This window comes from Poecilia formosa, unplaced genomic scaffold (genome assembly GCF_000485575.1).
Source record: "Poecilia formosa unplaced genomic scaffold, Poecilia_formosa-5.1.2 Scaffold600, whole genome shotgun sequence".
In the NCBI taxonomy this organism is placed as follows: domain Eukaryota; kingdom Metazoa; phylum Chordata; class Actinopteri; order Cyprinodontiformes; family Poeciliidae; genus Poecilia; species Poecilia formosa.
In genome coordinates, this window is record NW_006800539.1 from 132,534 (window position 1) to 154,383 (window position 21,850).

Below are 21,850 nucleotides of genomic sequence, written 5' to 3' on the forward strand. Positions count from 1 at the left end.
AAGCAGGACATGGACATTGAAATGTTTCTTTTCACCTGAAGTTCTATTGAAACTTTAGGGTCAATTTTTCTTGAAATAGCCAAATAAATGAGACTTGACTGCTGACTGGCTGTTGTTTGGTGTCCTAAGGCATCATGCTGCTGCTTTTCTAGTTTCTAGTTGTTTAACCAAATGATTAGTTGACCAAATGATTGTGGAAAAGTTTAACAGAAACATAAGTCATATGAAACTATTAATAAGAGGAGCGCTTTTAATTTTGTCAAACAGTATGTTTTAAATGTGTGTGTTTGAGTGTTTGACGTGTGTGAATGCATGCCTGTCAGCATGTGGGTAGTGGTGTGTTTGATTTTAGGATCTTATGAATAAAAAAATAAAGTGAGTCCTCCAAACATATGGCTCTTTATTTAACTGCAAACAAATATTATGACAATAAATCAAAAGAAATATCTATTAACAATGAACAGTTGTTGCTCTCTCATTTTTTAAACAAATCAATGTAAAGAAAAGAATGGCTTCTCAATCTAACCTGTTGAATTTAAATACAAAATACAAACATTTGTGATACAGAGCAAAACTGCTGAACTACCAGAACAACACACGTTCTTGTTTTTTGTTCAAAAAGGAACAGTCATGAAATGTTCCTATTTAATACGGTAAATGTTTGACTTCCTTGAGAGAGTTTACTCCATTCAGAGAATATACAGTTCAATAACAATTTTGTTCAACAGTTCTGTTATTTATAGAGTAAGTGGGGTCAATAATGACTGCTATTTTCCCCGTATTTATTATCAGTGTTTGACTCATTCACAGTACATGCTTCCAGGCTCCAGACCAGCGCCTGGCTGTGGGTTTTACACTCAGTCATCTTCCTCCGAAACACAAACAACATGAGAGCAACAGCTCTGCTAACAACAGCCCCGAGATCACATTTCTTTACAAGCAAGCCACAGAAACTGAGAAGGTTTTTAAGTCTTCAGCAATTTTTCTAGATTTTTTTTTTCTCTCAATTTTATTGTTCCACAGTCACACTTTACCGCTGTTCATCATAAAGTAAATAAACTTTTGCATTTCCTCAGGCCCTTAGTGACCTTGCTAAGCCCCTTTAATGCTGCATATCCCTTAGAAAACAGAAACGGGATGTTGCACACATCTGAGAAGGGAAGAGAATCTTTGGTCAATATTGGCAGCATAAAACAGAACTGGAAAGATCAATCAGAGAATAGTAAATATGTTCACACTCACAACACTACAACTTTTAAATAATGGTGCTTACTGAAGTAATTTTCTGATAAATTAAGCGCCATAAATAAATCCATAATATTCAGCTTCAGCTTCCTGATTCCGCCATCACAGGGAGAACAAAAGGGAAAATGTTTCTGTGGTCTGAACTGGAACATCAGGGTTAAAGAAAACAGAACAAGATCAGTTCCACTTTACAACAGGACGACATACATTAATGTAGACGATTCTTTACACACACACTGATTGTACTTTAATGAGTAAACACTGACAGGAATGTCGTTTCGTTTTACACAACACATGAATTTCTAACTGTATATTCGTTTTGCTTGATTTTTCCTTTTTTCCAAACATACAGTATTTTGGTGGATTGTGATCATATTTAAAAAGTGCTATTTAGTAAGTCTTCACTCTGCTCCCTCTCCCCCCAACATGTGCTTGCTGCCATTTGAACCCAGATCTTTATTCGTGTTCGGCGGTGGCCCCTGAGGTAACACAAAGGTTCTTGTGCAGGTTTGGGTTCTGACTGTGTCTGTTTCTGCTCCGTACAGAGGAGAAGGACGTGTCGCATCCTGGGACCTTACACTTGTGAAGCAGTCGCAGATGGACTGTCTTGTAATGAGCGCGGAATGTTCCTTTGTTGCTGTACACCTTTTGGCAGACATGGCATGTGATGGGAGACCCCCCCCCTTGATGTCTGGTTTGCCCGCTCCTGCTACAGCCTGTGTTCCTGTGTCTCCCCACTGCCCCCTCCTCACCCTCTGGCCTCCTCACACCCAGCCCATCACAGCTTTCATCACTGTCCTCTATGGGGAGGACCTCCTCATCCTCTTCCCCTGCCTCTTCATCGCTCTCAGCTTCATCTGAGTCCCAGGAAGACTGAGCGCTGCTGCTGCCACAAGGTAGGACAGAGGTTGAGGTGCTCAGGTCAAGGATCGTCCCATCATTCCCATTTCCACCTCCGTCTGCTTCTCCTAATCCCTCCAACTCTTGTAGGGGGGATGTCTCAGCACTTCTAAGTGCAGCAGGTGCCTTGCTCATAGGAAACACCAGTCCCATGTGGTTGTGTCCTCGGAAGATGACTGAGGTCTGACTGGTTGGGTCTCGGTGCAGCGCGTCTTTGTCCTGCTGGTTTTGACCGGGCTCCAGGCCTTCAGAGTCTCTGTCTCTCCAGTGTGATGGGGAGTAGGGGGAGGCAGCTGTGCTGGGGGAGTCTTTGGTCAGCAGCTTATGATGTAGGTTCAGATTCGCACTGTGTCTGTAGAAGAAGAAATAAACGTCTTTATGGTGTTTCTGTATCAGCTGGAGAATATTTCCTTACTAAACCCTGTGCAGATGAAGCAGAACTGTAGTTCTTTAGTTTAGTTCTTTTCCCTGCAGTGATGGGTGAGAGGCAGGATACACCCTGGACTTATCACATTTTATTGTTGTAGATTAATAACTGTTTCACATATTATATAAGTATGACATAGTTAAACTGACCACCAGATGAAAAAACAACAACAATTCAAGATATGTAAATATCAATATGGCATAATATTTTTCTTTTATTTGCACATCTATAGTCATATTCAATATACTAGAATATGTATTCTAATGGGTTCTGCACAATGGTGCAGTTGGTAGCACTGCTGCCTTGTAGGAAGAAGGTCCTGGGTTCATTTCCCAGCGTGGGGTCTTTATGGATGGAGTTTGCATGTTCTCCTTGAGCATGTGTGGATTCTCTGTGAGTACTCCAGCTTCCTCCCACAGTCCAAAACATGACTGTCATATTAACTGGCCTACCTAAATTCTCTTTAGACGTGTGTGTGCATGATTGTTTGTCTTGTCTGTCTCTGTGTTGCCCTGTGATGGACGGGTGACCTGTCCTTCAACCTCTGGAGATAGGCACCAGCTCCCCTCGTGACCCCTCTGGGGATAATCATGTAAGATAATGGATGGATGGATGGATGGATGGATGGATGGATGGATGGATGGATGGATGGATGGATGTGTTCTAATGAGGCTTGTCTGTCAGATTAAGTGTACTTTTTAAAATAACTTTTTAGCAGATATTAGACATACATTTTCTTAAGCCCACATAAGTTTTAAAAATGTTTTTTATTGGTCTGATGTATTACTCTAATCTTAATGTGGTGTTTTACTAGGCTGAAAGCAGAAAACAAATATAGATCCATATGTGAGAAATTAATATTTATTATTTTTTTCTATTGTTTATTTAATGAATTGAGTGACTGAAATAAATGAACTTTTCGGTCATTTTCTGGTTTACTGAAAATGAAACCAGAAAATGATTTAATTTTCAGTAAAATGAAATCATTTTACTGCAAATCATTGCAGACCTGGGGTTACGGTTAGGGTCAGGACCTCCAAGTACATCCAGTCATGTGCAAGGCAATATTTTCAGAGTGTAGAGTTTTCTTAGGCCCCTTCAGATTGCACTGTCAATCCACAATTGACTCGTTCTTTATGGCTCCTAAGCAGGTAAAGGTGTTAATACAAAACAGTAGGTGGGGTGAAGCTAACCCGCCACAGTTACCCCTCTAATGAAGTTTGGAGCATAATATCAGTCTTAATGTCCAGGAGAGGAGCTGCCTCTTCTTCATGTTCTTAGTGAACATGAGGAAATAATTGTGTTTTGTGGAACATTTGGTCAGTCATTTCTTTGAAATATGTGTGTGTCCCCTTTGGTGTGCCTCTGTGCTTTATTGTTCTTGTGCAATGAGGACAGGTTGCTTATGCTGTGACATCACTTTCTATATACAATTGTATTTTTCAATGATCAGCTAATCATCATCACAGCTGATGACTAGCTTTACGTATCAGAAACTAGAATTTGCTGTTTTAAGTTTAACTGTTCAGCTGCCTCTTCCTGAGATTAGCTAATCTTTAGTAAAGATACATATGTTGTATAAAATGAACTTTTGTCATTATTATGTAATTTTGAAAATATTTCTGCGGCACTTAACCTTTTCACCTACTGTTGGGAATTGGAAGGAAACTGTAGACCACAGAGCCAAACAATATAATGTCATGCAATACATTAAAAATACACAAATCCTATGCCTACCAGCAAGAAATACTGTGTTTTGAACACAAGAACATGGAAAAAACTAAACGAGGATCCCAAAACTGAACCCATTTGAATTCTTTTGTTAGAAGGCTAAGAAAAACATACAGCTACTTTACCTGTCTCGGCTTCTTCGGGACGGGAAGGCAGCATTGCAGCCATCCACTGTGCACATGTGCATCTCCTTCAAGTGGATGTTTTGGTAGTGGATCTTGACACTATATGGGTTTTTAAAGGTCTTACTGCAGATCTCACAGTGGTGTGGAAGGTTAGCATCAGGTTCCAGGTGAGACAGTCCTGAGATCCCATAATCTTCTTCACATCTATCAAGCCCTTCCTTTTCATCCAACAGGAGACCACCGCCATTGGTCAGCCTGTGCCCAGATTCATCCCATTTATGCTCTGGGATCTTGACGGCTACATGCAATGAATCTGAATGTTCCATGTCAGTTCTATCTTCAGTGCAAGTGGATTCCTTACCAGCTGAGATTTTGTAGCTAGCCATGGGCCTCTTTTCCAATGGGGATGGTGAAACAGTGATAACGCTCGCTTCTTTTTGCCCAGGACTGTCATGTTCATCATTCCTTTCAATTGAGTTTCCAGCAAAGGTTTGGTCTATCAGATGCTTGCTACCATCCCTTTCCTTTTCTTTATCCATGTAATCTTCTCTTGCCTCTTCAGATTTTTCATTGCAAATATGCTCTCCTTCATGGTTACCCTCAAAGTCATCCTTTTCCCTACATCTCAGAGGAACCTCCTCATCAGAGAGGCTTCCTTTATCCATCTCCTCATCCTGCTCTATTACCTCCTTCTCTATTTTTATTGGCATACTTGACTTCCGTGATTTTTTCTTTGGTATAGGATCTGTCATACAAGGTTCCGGTACTGTGATGGGTTTGACAGTTACAGAAGACGATAAAATTGGAAGAGAAGGTAGTGTCCCTGGGGTGTTAGCAAGTTCTGCTGGGGTTACCAGGCTTCGGTAAAAAGGCAAGACTGGCTGCACTGTTTTCAAGTTAGGGAAAAGGATGCCAGTTTGGCCCATGCTGGAGAAAGAACTACTGTGGAGCTTAGGAGCAGTGTCCACATGGCTCACCATGTAGCTGGGAGCAGACTTATGGCTTTCCGAGGAAGAGATGGAAATTGTATTGCTATATTCAGCTCTCTTTTCTCCTTGTGAACTTTCATCAGCAGACAAGCTTCCTCGTAAATCTTTGTCTCTGTTGTTCCGATTCATGGGCATGTGTAGCCGGGGGTTTGGGTTAGCGCTGTGCCGATTGCGACTGCGCAGCGAGCTGAAGACCATGTTGCAGCCCTCAATGGTACACTTGTGTTTAATCTTCAGATGAACTGCATTGTAATGAATTTTCAGAGTGCCTTTGTCATAAAATGTTTTCTCACAAGCATTGCAAAACACACGCCCTTTTTTCAGAGAGCCTCCACCCCCCGATGTCCCTCCAGTGCCGCTTCCATTCCTGTCCAGAGAGCGCAGCTTCCCCTCAGGAGACATCTGTGGGACATCAGAGGTCATAGATGGCGTGCATGGCGTGGATGAGCCATCTGAGTAGTTGTCACTGGTGGAGAAGTCTTCTGCTTCCGTCTTTGCTGTTGTGGAGTGTGTGTCCATTGTTCTTTCACCGGTTTGGTCCAAATCAGAAGCATATGAGATGGAGCTTGAACCTAGCAGGCTGCTCTCTGAAGGATGTGAGAGATGGAGGGGGTTGTCCCTGCCAATACTGTCTCTCACTTCATCTTTTCTCTGAAGCTGCTGCTCAACTGAAGCACCACATGGCTGCTGCTGGTGCTGTTGATGCTGTTGGTGCTGCTGGTGCTGATGTTGCATTGCCCCTGGTGGTGAGCCTAAGAAAGGTGCAGGCACAGAGCCTAACAGCTGGAATGGAAGCATGAAGGCCATGCTATTGATGAAGTTCTCAAAGTGGTGCATGCTGTTGCCACTAATCTTTTCAACTTTAGTTGCGGAGAGACTGGGAGTGGAGCGAGGAGTGTTCCGCTCAATGAAGGTGCGAATGTCTGAGTTTGTGCGGGTGCTGGGAACCAAGACCGCCTGCCCCTCCTTGTCCTGTAAAGACATAAGCTCCACTATAGACTTGGTTTCACCAAAACGCAGAAACTGCTGCAGAGTAGCAATCTCCTCCTCAAAGGTCATGATGGCCCACCGGTCCAACACTTTACCAGCAACATCCTGCAGACAGAGCAGAAAAACGAGGTACAGGAAATGTGAGGATGTTATCATGACATAGATTGAATGAGAAAGTAAAAGGGGAGAGGGCAATTTCATCAGCAGCATTAAAACTGTATGTTGAGTTGCTCATACATATTCACAGAGCAGCTTGTATGACACACCTTATAAAACAGATTGGCAGCAAGGCTGAAAGGAAGGAATCAGAACAAGTGTGAATAGAAGTAAGTGGTGCACAACCCTGAGAGCCCTCATCACACAGCCTGCTTCATGTTCGTTGTCTTCATTTAGTTCTTCATATTTACCTGCTCTGAATCTGCAAGAAGTGCAAACCACCTCACTGGCACATACACTCTCCAAAGTCCATGCAAAACTAAAACTGTGCATACCATGTCTCACACACATTCTACTGCATGGAGTGTCAGACACAGTCTCAGTGATCTAGCAGGTCAGGCCAGCATTAATCACATGTGACTCTGAGAGGCTTTGATAGTGAAGAGCAGCTTCATGCTGTAACCAGGATTAATATTTTATCACACAGCATTCGTTGGGTGTCTGTCGAGGATTCGGACTCTACATTTGCTATTAAATAAGCGAACATAAATGAAATGCAGCCCAGCTTGAATTCTTGATGATGCACAAATTGAAGTGAGATCTTGTGCTGTCACAGAGCCTGCAGGCTGGCTCTTGGTTGGCTTGGCATCAGCTTCACTCAAATTCTGGAGCAAAAGACATAATATTTACAAATCTATTTACTCAGTATGGAGACTTGTCTGAAGTGAGGGTAGCATAGCAATAAACAGGCAGTGCCATATTTCAGAGGTCGAGGGAGTTGTTGCAACCAGTGGCTACATTTCATCTCCAAAGGCTTTCCACCTCCCCCGCCTCCCATCTCTGTTTATCAGGAAGATTTCAGTCTCATGTGCTGCCTGGCCTCATGCTGCTCATTGATGCTTCTCAGGTGTCAGACAAACCATATTATCTATCCAGTCCATCTGGAAATTATTTGTACTTTAAGCAGAAAATGTATTTTCTTAATTTCTCCCTCATTAAATACTCTAAACTGCATGAACTGCATGAGTGTTATAGTTTTTCCTAGGTGAACTTAAACTTTGCTCCACCAGACTACACCAAAGAAGAAATAAAGAAAAACAATGTTCTTATAATGATAATTTGGCCATTTAAGAAATTTTTAGCTTTGAAAGGAGACCTGCAGACTAGTTTTTGGAAATGTGGATGACACAATACATAAGCCAAATTTCTTGTGCATTATTTATTAATGTACTATTTATATTTTTTATTGGAGCTGAAATAATTCTCAACTAATTTAGTAATCGATCAAAAGTTAACTGGAGGATAAAGACAAAATTTTCTACAATCTGAAATGATACTGACCAGATCAGTGTATAACTGATATCACTGTAATAACATTAAGTCAAGCAGGAAGATTTGAGCTTTTCATGTTGATGTCAAAAGGATTTTAGCTGCAGATGCTTCCTTTGCAAAAAATGATCAAATCTTCACTAAAAGAATGCTGTCGTTTTGTTTTAAGCTATAAAAATATATATCTTCTCATTTAGAAAAATGATGGAAATGTTTCTTTATTTGCATCTTAATAGAATAGAAGATACTTTACTGATCCCCAAGGGGAAATTACATATTAGTTGACAAGGTACTCCATCCAAGGTGTTAAATATTAATAATACAAATATGAACATACAAGAGAAAGTTTATAAAAAGATAAATATACCTAAGAGTGATGTAAGTAATTCAATAAATAAATGACAAGAATGCACATGCAAATATGTTAATCTATAAATAAATATTTCTAATATTGTATGAAGAAGTGGTTAAATGAAAAATCTGCAGAATGTCATTTTTTAAAATCTGATTAATCATCAGAGTAATTGATTACTAAAATCATTGGTGCAGCCCTAGATTTTATATTATCATATGTTTTTAGAATCACAACATACATAAACCCAAACAGATCACTTAAGGTTTTCTAGTTGTACCAAATGTCACAAAAACACATTGTTCTGTTGTCAAGTTAAATATAGTAAATTGTACATGAAAACCAGCTGAAGACAAGATTTTTAAAGGAACAAATAGCAGCAATCAGAGCAAACCTCAGTGGGAACATGACATCAGTCTGTCTGAATTCATCTGAGAATAAGCCATTCATTTATTCCCAATGGTGTCATTTTGACTGATTTTTCATCTCAACTGAAAAATATCTCAGAGCCTCTCCATCTCCACACAGGCATCCCGGTCTGCAGACCCTCCAGAGACAACCTGAGGCCGAGAGCTCCTCCCATCCTTTCTGGTTGCTAACCTGAATATGGCTAACACCTCCAGGACTGCAAAATTTTAACAACACATATCTGTTTCTGGTTCAACAGTCTTGAGAATGGAACGCAATAATTATCCAACATTTTCAGTTTTCTAAAAGTCTCTCTTCACCAGCGGCCTGGTCTGCTACGGACATCAAAAGATTTAAAAGAAAAAAAAAAGAAAAAGAAAATGCGCTCCATCAAATACACAGCATTATATTACAGTTATATTACAGTTAGTAGCCACTCATTTAATAACTCGGGATGATTAATTAATTGATTTTTCAGGGGAAAACTCAATTAAACTGAAAACATGTACAAGCTTTGTGAGCTTGGAGAACGTGGAACAGGAAGCACTGAATCTCTTCTCTTGTTTGGTGGCAGCGAATGTAGAAATGTTTACACAGATTATTGCTCAGGGTCATTTCAAATGAACTGAATTGACTATAAGAATGTGAATACGAACTCTGGCTCCTGCTTCTCATCTTATATCTCGTTGTTACTGTGCTCCTGTTAATGAGACGCTGTGTGAGTTACGTAGCGTCTCACTGCTGTGTTCAGCCCAGTTTTAACCAGTTCAAATTATTTTAATGGAGAGGAAACCAAATGTAATCCACACCAATTAAAGGCTGTGAAAAATTAATTTTCAACATATTAACAGTCGCAGCTAAAATCCATCTGACCTCTTTAAAACTGAAACATTATTGGACGGACAGACTGAATGAATCAAGTTCCAGATTCCATGAAGGGGTTGTCTCACCTGGAGCACATATCCTCTGATGTAGTCCTGCAGTGTCCAGTCCAATGCGTTGAGGATCTGGATGACCTCCTCCTGTTTGAGGACAGAGAAAAGGCGGTCCAGGAGGATTTTGAGCCGGATTGGGATGGCTTGGGTGCCATACAGCATCAAGCTGCAGATATCAAACACTACGTTGGAATGCACAATCTCCACCTGGCTGCTCTGGAACATATGGTGCACCTTCAGCTTGCTCAAGGCTGGAAAAAATGGACCAGATTTTATTAGATTAGACTGGATGAAATAGTTCTGCAATAAATACTATCATCAAATAAAAGTAAAGAGAGACAGAGAGTACATTTTAAGTCTGGAGGCTGGAAATCATACCAAAACATAAACAGTCAAAGAAAAAATAAATTAACTGAAATAGAGGGACGGACTAAAGGTACACATTAAATTTCTACTTTGCTACTGAATAACTAAGGATGTTTGTTGCATAATTTCCGAACCCCAGTGAAAGACAAACATTGCTAACATGACAACATTAAAGAAATGATAATACAGTTTGTTAACATGAAAAACTGCATGTTTAAAAGCTGCAGTTTTTAAATTTAGTGATTTGCATCTCTGTACAAATGAACAAAGCTCCAACATCCTCTACAGTCTACTGTGTGAAACAAGACCGGGGAACTGGAACTGATTTTCCCGTTTTTTTAGTAATGATTTTTTTGTGATTATGTTAACAAAAACACACAATTTCATTATAAAATTGTGATTTTTATTTTCTTTTACAGTAATATATATATTTGATAAAGTATGTAGAAATCATTCTTTATATGGACAAAAAGCAAAAAGAAAACAGAAATCGCTCTGGACAAAACAAAGTGTAGAACAAGGGGCTGGTTTTTACCAGGGTTAGAAGGTCTTAATTGTCTGAAAGTAACAACCACTTCTAAATGGACTTTATTTAATTGTGTCCACAAAATTAAAGAATTTTACACCAGCATGAAAACATTTTGTTGTTGCTGTTTATTGTTGATTTGAATGGCAGATCAGGTCGTCTCCTGCTTTTAGTCGTTTTGACTTCATGTGATTCTGAACAGCACCAAACAGGTTCAGGAAAAAAAGACAAGGAATGACAGAACTGTACTTAGACTGCTGGTCATTTTATTTATTTATATTTTATGCACTAAATCAAACTATAACTGATCCCTCATAACAAACTCATCTAACTGATGACATCATCACATCCTGTTTATGACAGTCCAGAAATACTACAGAAGTCCATCTAACATTTAGGTTGATTGAAAGCTGATACTTGGATGCTCTCATCAAGATAAAAGATCTTAGTAGAAAAATAATCCATCCATGTCCATCATGTCTCTCTGTACACTGCTCTGCTCTGAGCTCACTGTAAATGCTAAACAACACATCTCATCCATTCTCATCAACAACCCAGATAGATTTTTTAATTTTTTCATAATATTTTTATATTCAGGCTGTTTGAACCTTAAACTTATTAATTTAATAATCCTTTATGGTTGGTGAGTTCTGTAGAGTAATTTTTAAAAAGTACAGCAACATTCATATGGTTCTATCCAGCATCTAATGAGATTACTTCACATAATATTAGCACAGTATAAGTTTGGGTTGTTACATGTTACACATAAAATCCCACAAATACTTCTCATAAGCCCAAAAATGATCAGTTCTGATGTAGTGGAAACTGTGGCTGAACAGTCAAAACAACAAAAGATACTTTAAAAAGAAAAATGCATGAACAGAAACAAACCCAAGCTTCTACCAACGTTTACTGTCACTTTTGTTTACTTTCCAATTCTTGCTCAGTCATTAACTACATTATCTACAGTTCTACATCAGCATTACATTAAATGTTATATTGTCTTCTCAAAAAGTTTCTCCTTTCATTCATGTTGGGTTTATGGTGAATGTTTGTACCTGCTGATGTGTTAAGTAAGTCATTCAAGCTGATGGCATGAGTGAAAAATCAAACAGTGCCATTCATCTGCCACTTTAAAAGAAGAATAGATCTGAAAATTAAACCAAACTCTATAAATTAGAAGTATATTGAATGTGTTCTGGTGGGAGAACTCGCTCCAGCTCTTACCATGTGCTACCCAGCCATGCTTGCAGTTATCACACTGCCTCCTCTTCAGCTTCCCAGGCTTAAAGCTGTCACAGTTACAGTTTACCAAGGTGCAGCAGATTGCCTGTAAATTATAACAAGGACAACAACTTAAAAAGGGTGATATACAAAATCAGTACGTTACTTCTGTCTAAAAACTTCATTATTGCTTTTATGTTGGTATTTTCATTGATTTAAAATGAGTCCAGAAGGCACACAAATAAAGATGGAGGAATAAAACATGACAGTGGTCCTTTCCTGCTTTTCCTATGAAATGTGCGTGTGTGCGACAGTAGCGGTTCTCACTCCATCTACAAAGTGATATGTAAGTGACAGATTGCCAAAGAACATAAATGCTTCAGGTCATTTGGTTTCCTGTTTGGGTCACTCATTTCTTAGTTTTCTGAGAAGAAGACTTGTTTCAGGATCACTGCAGGACCTGCCGTCTCTGCAGCAACAAGCAGACACCAGACCCCTGGATATGCAAACATACATGCAGAGCATTCTGACTTTCAACCTTTCTACCAACCTGTTTTATGGTTAATGCTGAAATTTCAGGAAGTTATTTCAGACAAGCTATGCAGACAGAACTGAAACAAACGGAAATAAAAGTGATGTATGTGCATAACAACAATGAGGCCATTGTGTAGCTGGACCAATGCAAACAACTTTTCCAGAATTGAATTCTAATAAAATAATAATAAAAATAAAACATGTTTCATTTTTTGCATTAAAAAAATATTCCAGACCAGGAACAGCGATAGAATCATCATATTTGCGATCAAAGCTGCTTATCTTAGTGGTTCATGCTGCAAACCTTGGGATGGCTGTACTCCAGCACCTCTCTCCCTCTGCATCTATAATAGATGATCAGTTGAGTTTAGTATACATGAGCAGAATGCTTAGCTCCTTGCTGGATCTCTCTTGCCAGGCAGAGAAGGAGTAAAGTGTGGGTGATGGGTAGCGAGCCGCCCCCTCCTCATTTAGTCAGTCACTTGGTTGTGTGATTGAAGACGGGCTTGCTTTGTAATCTGGAAGCACATGATTTCACCTTGCACCAACCTCTCATCATTAGTGCGAATAAAACTGACCAGGGATGAAGTTGGTGGCAGCTGCCTGGCCTTGATACACCACCAGTAACCTTCGGTCGTCAGATGTCTGCTGGCGTTGCTGTTTTCACCATCACTTTCTGCATCAGGCCTGGAAAGCCGAGGTTCCTCAGCCCAACTGCTGAGGTGTAAAAACACCTTTTCTCATCTCACAGAGCCTTAATCCCATCATTACAGAGTGTCCAGACCTAACACAGCCCAATTAGACTAATCCTGTCCCTCTGTGGCTGCACACACACATCTCAATCAGGTGCTCTGCACTCTCACACGCACCCACATGCACACACGCACACACACACACGCACACACACACACACACACACACAAATTATAATTTAGTGTGCTTGCAGTTGTTTTGTCTTAATTAGTGATTCATTTCATGAGTTCCTGAGAGGAAGACTAAGAAGGAGAAAGAGAAGATGAAGACAGGGATGATGTATGGCAGCCAGTGCCCTGCCCCGTCTCTTTCTTTTTGCCATTGTCACAACAAAGCCGTAGCTGTTCGTATGCATCAATGAAGCCAATGACAAGAAGACTAATTGCACAAAATGATGCAGGTCCTTCAGCTCTCAAAGCCAAAGCTAACATGGTGCAGTGTTCTTTACATCACTGATATACATCAGATCCCCCCTCTTTCCTCTCCCACACTCCCGTTCACCTTGATCACTTTAAACATGTCTGATTAACAGTACTACCAATCACTGACATGTCTACAGGTTGTTTAACAAGCGACAATCAGTGATGGCAGTAAATCTGTGATGAATGAGGGAAAAGCCACAGCAGTGCAGAACTGGGCCAAGTATCACTGTTAGGCACAAGTAGAGTTGATAATTCCTAGTCCATGCAATATCCTAGTGTGTGTACCACCTATTTCTGTCTACAACTTGTGTGTGTGTGCATGTAGACACTGAGAAGTGTTCAGACTGAAATCCTGTTTAAGACGTGGAGAAATAAAACGGCATTTTGTCAGTACTTGTTCTGTGTTTCATGCTATGTGAGTCACGGCCTTGACCTTAATGAACGTCTTTTTCTCCATAGTTTTTTGATGTAAAATAAGTTACGCAGTATTGGTCGATTTTACTCCAAAGGCTTAAAATTATCTTTTTATCTAAGATGAAAAAGTATCCAGAATTTTTCTGCCTATTTGCTGCTAATCTTAAAGTTTTTGGTGGTTGTGTCTTTGTTGCAGGCAAAAGCTTCCTTTCTGAGAGACTGCACACAGGTCATGATGTGTAGGACAGATGGCCGGGTGATTAAAAACTAGTGTCGAAGGTGGAAAAGGCAGGGATGGCATAAAAAGTCCTGGTGTATTCATGACCCACCCCTGGCTGCATGTGTCTATTAAAACCACTGTAAGCAGCTTTAGAGAGCAAAGTGAGGTAAACAGAGAGCGCTGGTGAACGAACAGGAACTTGTTGGCCTAATGTGGTGGAAAGCTAATCAATTAGCAGCAGCTTCACACCTTTGTCTCTGTGGGGAAACACAGGTGATGAGGCCAAAGAAAAAAATGATCCCAGAGCAACAGTTCAGAGGAACAGGGATTCTGACACAGCCACACACATTTACTGCCAATATAGATTGGCAGTATAATTGCCAATAGTGGCAATTAAACACGCAACAGAAAAATCTAATTACATTTTAAAAATAGATTTTGATATTTTATACAGCTGCATATTTTGGTATAAAACAAGGAACTTAATATAAAGTTCTAGATATTTTTACATATTTCTACCATACATAGCAAATAGTTATAACTGCAATATAACTGACTACTTGTGAAGGAGACAGCAACCTGACAAATTACAAACCCAAACTGGTTTGAGTGATGATATAAAACGTTCATTTCTAAAGCATGTTGAGGGTGTTATGTGTTAGACAGTTAATCCAAGTCCTGTTAAAAAGGCTGTATCAAATATCAATTATGTTTTTATATTTAAATAATAATCTGTTTAAATTTTTACATTTTAGTCAAATTTAAAATGTCATTTAAATCACATACAAGTCATCATATTATGATCTTGTGAAGAAAATGTCTATTTTTTCTGCCTCTGCATAAAAAAGAAATAAAAAAAAAAAAAAAAAAAAAAAAAGAAACAATACTTTCAGAAAAATTATTACCGTCCTTTAAATGAGACGTGGAACTTGCCACCAGGAATTTACAGTATTGAAATGTAAAGTGCAGCTGAAGTCAAATTGTATTTTGTTCTACTTTTGTCACAGTTAGGATGCCGTAATAAAAACCCGCTGCTTCACTGCAACCGTTTTAATTTATATACATAAAAAGTCATTCAGCCTGTCTGTCTCTGATTTACATAACAACTACATTAAAAAATGAGGAAAGAAAAGCCGTCTAATACTGTGATGGTAGCCAAAAAGATAAAAAAGGAAAAGAAAGAGAAGAAGACAAAACCAGTGAAAGCATGGGCAGCAGCAAGTAGTGACAGGCTGCATTTATGCCTGTTAAGAGTCCATACAGCCTAAAGACAGCGTGAAAAACTCATTATTTCAAACTCATCCTGCAGTCAATCACAAGCCGACACACACAAATCAATCTCTACATGTTCCACAACCAAAACAGACAAAACACAGCACAGGTTTACCTGAAGATCCATGAGGAAAACGCTGGCCTCTGTACAGAAACTAGTTTGAAGGAGACAAAATGTGAGCGTGAGGATGGAGGAAGCAAGCCAAAGTTTGGATGGCTCGCTGGTGTTGGTTGCTTGCCGTTAGGAACGCGGAGGGAGTGTTTGGCTCAGAGAGAGAGTAAATGAGGGGAACATGTTAGTACACTGAGTCTGATAGAGTTTGGCTTCCAGCTACGCTCTGATTAATATCAGATCTCCCCCTCTCCGCGCCTGCCTCTTGACAATCTTGTCACATCTGGCTGACAAATCCTTACAAGCCTTTTGGTGGCAGCGTAGAGCATATGCAACGAATGGACACGCACGCATGCACACACACCTACACACACACACACACATGCACACAGTGTGGAGCTTAGTGTGTGGGTTTTGGGGGTGTTACAAAGTTAGTCTGGGGCCAGCAGGAGCAGACCACAGCTCAAGGAGACGCTCAAGGGGGTAAAGGCTGGAGCAAATATGCTCCCAGCCCCCCCACCACCCCACACAGACGAAACATCACAAAGCTAATGTAGCTGATGAAGTTCACACTGACATCGGCCACTTCGCTCATTCACACCAACAGAACCTACATAAGCAAGAATCATCTCCATCTGAATGAACAAGGGCTGCAAGTTTGAGTCCTTCTCTAGTTATCTCTCTTTTATGGCTTGTGTGTAAGCCATAAAAGAGTACAGCAGAAGAGAAGACTCATTCTCAGAAAACAGTGATATTAAAAATAGTAAATAAAAGCTGGAAAGAGTGAGATCACAGCAGGAATAAAAGATGGGAGGCAGCTGTAGCAATATTTCACACACATATAAAGATTGTGTGAACTGGAGCAAAATTAAACTTTCACTCATCAAAGTGGAAAAGCCAGCCTTGGGACCAGAGTGGATTTTGCTTTTCTTGTGTTTTTATGATTTTGGAGGTCAAAGGGATATCAGAGAAATTCTATAAAATAATAAGTATTCCTTCACTGTCATCAGGCATGTTGAAAATAATGTAAAGAAAAAATATATTATCTTTATGACATTTCTAAACAAAATATTTTAAAAATGAAGCATATCTGGAATTGAAATTATAATATTTTAAATTTGTAATTGAAGAATTAAGTGTTTTGGGAGAAGTCAAAGAAAGAATATTTTATTTTAAGTGATCATTCATACCTTTTTTTTTCAAAAATCTTTGTTCTGATATGCACTAATCTGACAGCAAACGTACATGCATATAAGCAGTGTCTCACTATGACGCAGATAACTCAGAGATGTTGTATCATGCCTGCATTCAAACATTTTAAACACATTCCAACAGGCTGCGCTCAGTGGCCAGGAGGCAACAGGAGGTCAACAGGCTCTGCTTCCCCAACTGCAGGCCGACTGAGAGACGATCCGGAGAATAACAACCAGACCCAGGTAACAAGTCTGTGTGTTACACTCCTCAGATTCCTTTTCAACAGTAAGTCTGTAAACACCGACCTGAACTGGTGCTAACCATAGAACATTGCCATACTCCCCTACTAAAGAAATACATAACTACAAAATCATGTATTACACATTCAATGAATGAATGAATGAATGAATGAATGGAAAATACAGAGCAGAGTGAGTAGATTAAATTTAGTCAGAGACAAAAAAAAGAATATTATTGTCCTGCTTCTTTCTGTCATCTTTGGTTATTTCATAGTTTTTTCAACAAAATGTCGGCAAACTGAACATATTCTGTACATAACTACTCATCTTATTTTTTTTATGTCTCTTTCTGGTATCTACAATTTTACAAGAGTAAGAGCATCTGCCACAGAAAGAATTGAACTTTTTTAAAGACTTTAAAAATAAAGTCCTCAAAGTGAGCTGCATCAATTAGATACTTCCTTCTTTTTATTCTTTTCTAGTTAGAGAAGTCCCAATTAAGCTGCTCATTTTAAGGAAGCATTTGATATTTGATAAGTTGGCATAAGAACAAGTTTTTAATAAGATTCTTTGTAAAGAACCAAAACTGAGTCCCAACACTGATGTCAAAATAATGTGCAGTTGAACCCCCTCAGGGTCGCTGACAGATATAAAATCATCTGATACAAAATGTCCAGATTTTTCCTGACACCATTCCAGTTTTAATCTCAAGCAAATCCTGATCATGTGTGCAGGCATATTGAGAGGCGCCAGAACTGACAGAAAGTGGAAATGAAAAGCAGTTTGTCTCTTACCTCGGCCATTGTCATTTAGTGGGATGTTTCCAAGGATACGGAGGAGTTTTCCATTCTCTGAGAGTTCCACAAAACAACTACCTCCAACTCTCCTGTCCGCACAAGTACGAAAGCAAAAGAGCTATTACTCCCAGCAGCGTCTCCTTCAGCAACAGACACACACTCTCCCTTCTTCTCTCATAAGAACATACACACCCTCACGCACGCACGCATACACACACTCATACACAGCCACATGCGCTTGCCCAAAAGAAAGAAAAAAGTCACTATGCTTTATTCTGGAAGCACAGATGCACATGTGCTGTCTCTGCGTTTCGCCCCTAATGTTGCAGTGGACTCCCACTAAACTACTCGAGATGTTTTGCGTGTGTGTGTGTGTGTGTGCGCATGTGTGCGTGTGTGTGTGTGTATGTTGAAACTGGGCACAGGGGATTGGAATGAGATCCTCCCACTCAGCATTCTCACCTCAGGAGCTGCCTGCTCCCTCCCTAGCCTACACAGAATACACACAAAACTGTACACGCACAGAGGTGTGTGTGTCCTTTCACGCGCGCAGACTCAGACATGTCTACCCCCTCCAAGTCACAGGGCAGTCCCCTCACAGCTGGCTGGAAGAGGGCATGACACTCATCTTTCACAGAGATTTGATCAAAAGGAATCACAAAGGCTAGAGGCTCTCCTAATGCAGCCAGGGGAGACCCCCCCCAAACCCCCTCCCTTGCCCCCTCTCTCTGAGTAATGCCCTAAATCAACGCTGCCCCTCTTGATGCACAGAGCCCAGTGTGTGTGCCTGCGTTCACCTTAACACAGCTCTGTGAAGAGCCTCCGTAACAAGTTGTGCCTTGTGCCGTCAGGAATGTGTAGGTGTCTGTGCTGAGCATTTTTAAGCAAGAGGGGGACTTCACACATTACACACACTCCATCTCTTATCTTTAAGAAAATGTGTACTATAGCTCAGGAGCAGCCCAGCCTGCTTTTGGAACTGGGAAAATGATGTTGTCATAAATTGTCATGTATAACCAAAAGATTTCACCAACTGTTAGCAAATCAAAGAAAAAGTTTAACAATAAAAACCAACAGACAAAAAAAAACAACTGATTAAAAAAAATCTTAATACATTTTCATATATAAAAAACTACAGTATCCATGGTAACAATTTGATTTTCTGTTTGGTGGGCTATAGTGAATGATTGTGGAACATGTTACAGAGCACATTCATAAATGATGACATTCTAGCTGCATGTTTGTCACATAACCAAACTGTAATAATAGTATAATTATCTGAATTAATATATAATTCAATACTGTATCATTATTCCTCCTCAAATAAAAGAGGGGGCTTGCGTGTTCTCGTTTATGTTACCTATTCAGGACCTTTTTGATATCTTCTCTAATCTTCTACAGACCGATGGGCCTTGTGGAGGCCAGAGCCTGGTCCGAATGTGGTGGACCCTTGATAAATTGAAGTTTTAGCACATCGTTCTTGACTTTATTGACTTAACAATTCAAACTGCAGAGTTCATGGTCAACCATAAACTCTAAAGGATTAAGACGATTTCTTCTTGGTTCACTTTTGTTCTTACTGAATGCTCTGCAGTGACCAGTACAGGAAACTGAAGACGAGGTCTATAAATGGCCATCCCGGCGTGGAGTCTCTCTTCTCAGTGCGTCAGCGCTCGGTATGAAGCCATGTAGCGATAGCTAGCAAAACTACTACTAACCCTGCACACACCACGAACTCTAACTAACACACTTATAGTCTAAAAAACCCATCGAAACACTCTTAGTAAAATCCACAGCATCACTGTGCCCTAGTCTCTTGCCGTATCCAAATCCCCCCCGTCTCTTTCCGCGTGTCTCCATTCTACCTAGCAACAGACCGTCAACTCATTTTTATTGGTTGTTTCGAAATGTGGTACATTTAGACCCCACAAAATAAGGCGGAAATGATCGATCTTATTTCTGGCTTTATTTTGAAGTAAATAACCACAAAACCAATATAAAAACACCACTTTTATAAAGTTTGAAGTCCGTGCTGCCCAACAGAGTCGAAATGAAAACTCGGTATGCGTCCATGTTATTACGAAGCCTTATTAATGCGTCACATGCTTGTACGCCGCACGGCGGGCAGCGACTCCATAGGGTGCAGACGTGTAGTCAGCTGAGCTTAAACAAAATCAGGATTTAGTTAAACAGAAACACCAACCAATGGGCTAACCAATGTTTTATCATAAAGAAAATCTAGAAAGTCAGTTTCTGCTTCCTGAACAGAACCTTAACTGATTCCACCATAAATTATCTTGAATATTCAATGTTCTTCTTCCTCTAAACTCTGAAGTAAAACTAAAGTAATATAATGTATTAGAGTCTGATTCCTGATTCCTTAATAGCAAGGATATTGTTTTACTTTCTTATTTAAGGAAGGAGTAAAATAAGCTTCCTGAAAAGATGCCAATGTTAAAGATAATAAGTTCATCTCCTGTAACGCCCTTCTCTCTTATTGATGGGTTTCCAGGCCAGTTTTCTCATCCTTTCTGCCTTTTTTCCCCCTGAGCAGCAGAGGGAAAGCTCAGATGATTTCAACCATTAGAGGCAACTACTAATCCACAAATTACGCAGCAAGTTTGGACAAGTATGTCTGATGTGCTCTACTTGTGGAGGCAAAAAAGAAGGGAGTGGGGGCTGGGGGATTTCACCATAGCTGAAAATCTTAGAAAAATATTTTTAAAAAAAGAGAAACAATTATTTTAAAGGACTTTTCCTCATTTAGAATAAACACATGTTTATTCTAAACCATTTACAAGGGGCTATTTGCTTCGAAAAGTCTAATATCTTTCTTTGCCCACTGGGGGAGGTTTAGTGCCTTGCTCAGAGGTACATAAATCAGCTGAAGTGCTGTGAGGTAGAAAAGAGACTTACTTATCCACTTTCTCCACCCACCTTCTTCCTCAGAGCAAAACTCTCCAATCAGAAGCCTGCTTTTCCCACCTCAAGGGTAGCTACACCCCCTGAATTCACATTCAAAAATTTGCCAAGTAGCCTTGCTACCAGATAAAAATGCAGCTAATGGCCCTTAAAGTCTGACATTAAAACTGCATTACTTTCCACAGGAGATCAAAGCCGTTCTTATTTGTGAAAAGCCCTAAATGTTATGAGGTTACATATGAGGATAAGAGATATCCCGTCAAGGCGTGTATCTTAAGTTTGGAAAGCCCTTCACTCCCTGCGGTTGTTCATGCAAGCGGATCTACTTACTGGCCTTGTATTTATTCCATACCTAGGGGATGCATACCAAACACAGCCCCAGACCTGGCCTGGATTAGGTCTGTGCTGCTTGTCAGATTGCTGCTCTCTGGGAGGGAGCACCACAGACGTATTAGTGCCTTGGGGGCCAAGGGTGAAAGCTACAACTAAAACCACAGCAAATCAACTCCATGTGCAGCAGAACAGGTCACGCTGCCTACTTACATATCTATCATTAGCCTTCCTGAAGGGCACAGGAGAAGTGGACGGAGTACTTGTAGAGATGAACAGAAAGCAATACACACACACACACACACACACACACGCACACACACACACACACACACACACACACACACACACACACACATGTTTGTGTTGCTTTCTTTGTGGGGACTTTCCCTTGACTTCCATTCATTTCTACAGGCTAAACCTGACCTTTACCCTTTTCCTAACCCTAACCAAAACTCAATTCATACCTTAGCCCTAACTCTGACCCCTGACCCAAAAACAGGGTTTCCCCTTGTGGGGACCAGGCTCCGGTCCCCAAGAGGAGCGATTGGTCCCCATAAACTGCACTTCCTGGAATTTTCCTATATTTCCAAAGATAGAGAAACGCAGGGGATGTTTGCAAAATGCATTACGGTTTACATATGATGAGGAGAAATGTACATTTAGTTAAATTTTATTTTTATATTTATAATATTAAGAGAAAAAAATTACTAGGCAAGTGCCTAATTCTGGGGTTATTATTTATGGTGTGTGTGTATTATTTAGTTATTTGAATGTTTTCATCACAACTAAAAAAAATGTAATAAAATTGAAATGTGAGCCAGTCTTTGCTCTGGTAAAAAATGATAGAGATAAATTTTGATTTAGTTTTATTTTATTTTATTCATTCCCATCCTCATCTATGGTCATGAGCTTTGGGTCATGACCGAAAGAACGAG

At 40.0% G+C, this 21,850-nt stretch overlaps 1 protein-coding gene across 2 annotated transcripts; it reads right to left on the reverse strand.

Moving 5' to 3' along the window:
• Positions 1–380: 380 nt before the first annotated feature.
• bnc1 (basonuclin zinc finger protein 1) lies at positions 381–18,050 on the reverse strand. 2 transcript variants are annotated; one of them, XM_007541308.2, is made up of 5 exons: positions 17,658–18,050; positions 11,707–11,809; positions 9,603–9,838; positions 4,429–6,512; positions 381–2,497 (listed from the first exon to the last, which is right to left on the reverse strand). In XM_007541308.2, the coding sequence occupies exons 1-5, from the start codon at positions 17,670–17,672 to the stop codon at positions 1,702–1,704; spliced, it is 3,234 nt and encodes a 1,077-aa protein (XP_007541370.1). In that variant the 5' UTR covers positions 17,673–18,050; the 3' UTR covers positions 381–1,701. The 2 variants fall into 2 exon arrangements, with proteins under 2 accessions (XP_007541370.1, XP_016521101.1); XM_016665615.1 differs by lacking the exon at positions 17,658–18,050 and adding an exon at positions 15,434–15,812.
• Positions 18,051–21,850: the final 3,800 nt, after the last annotated feature.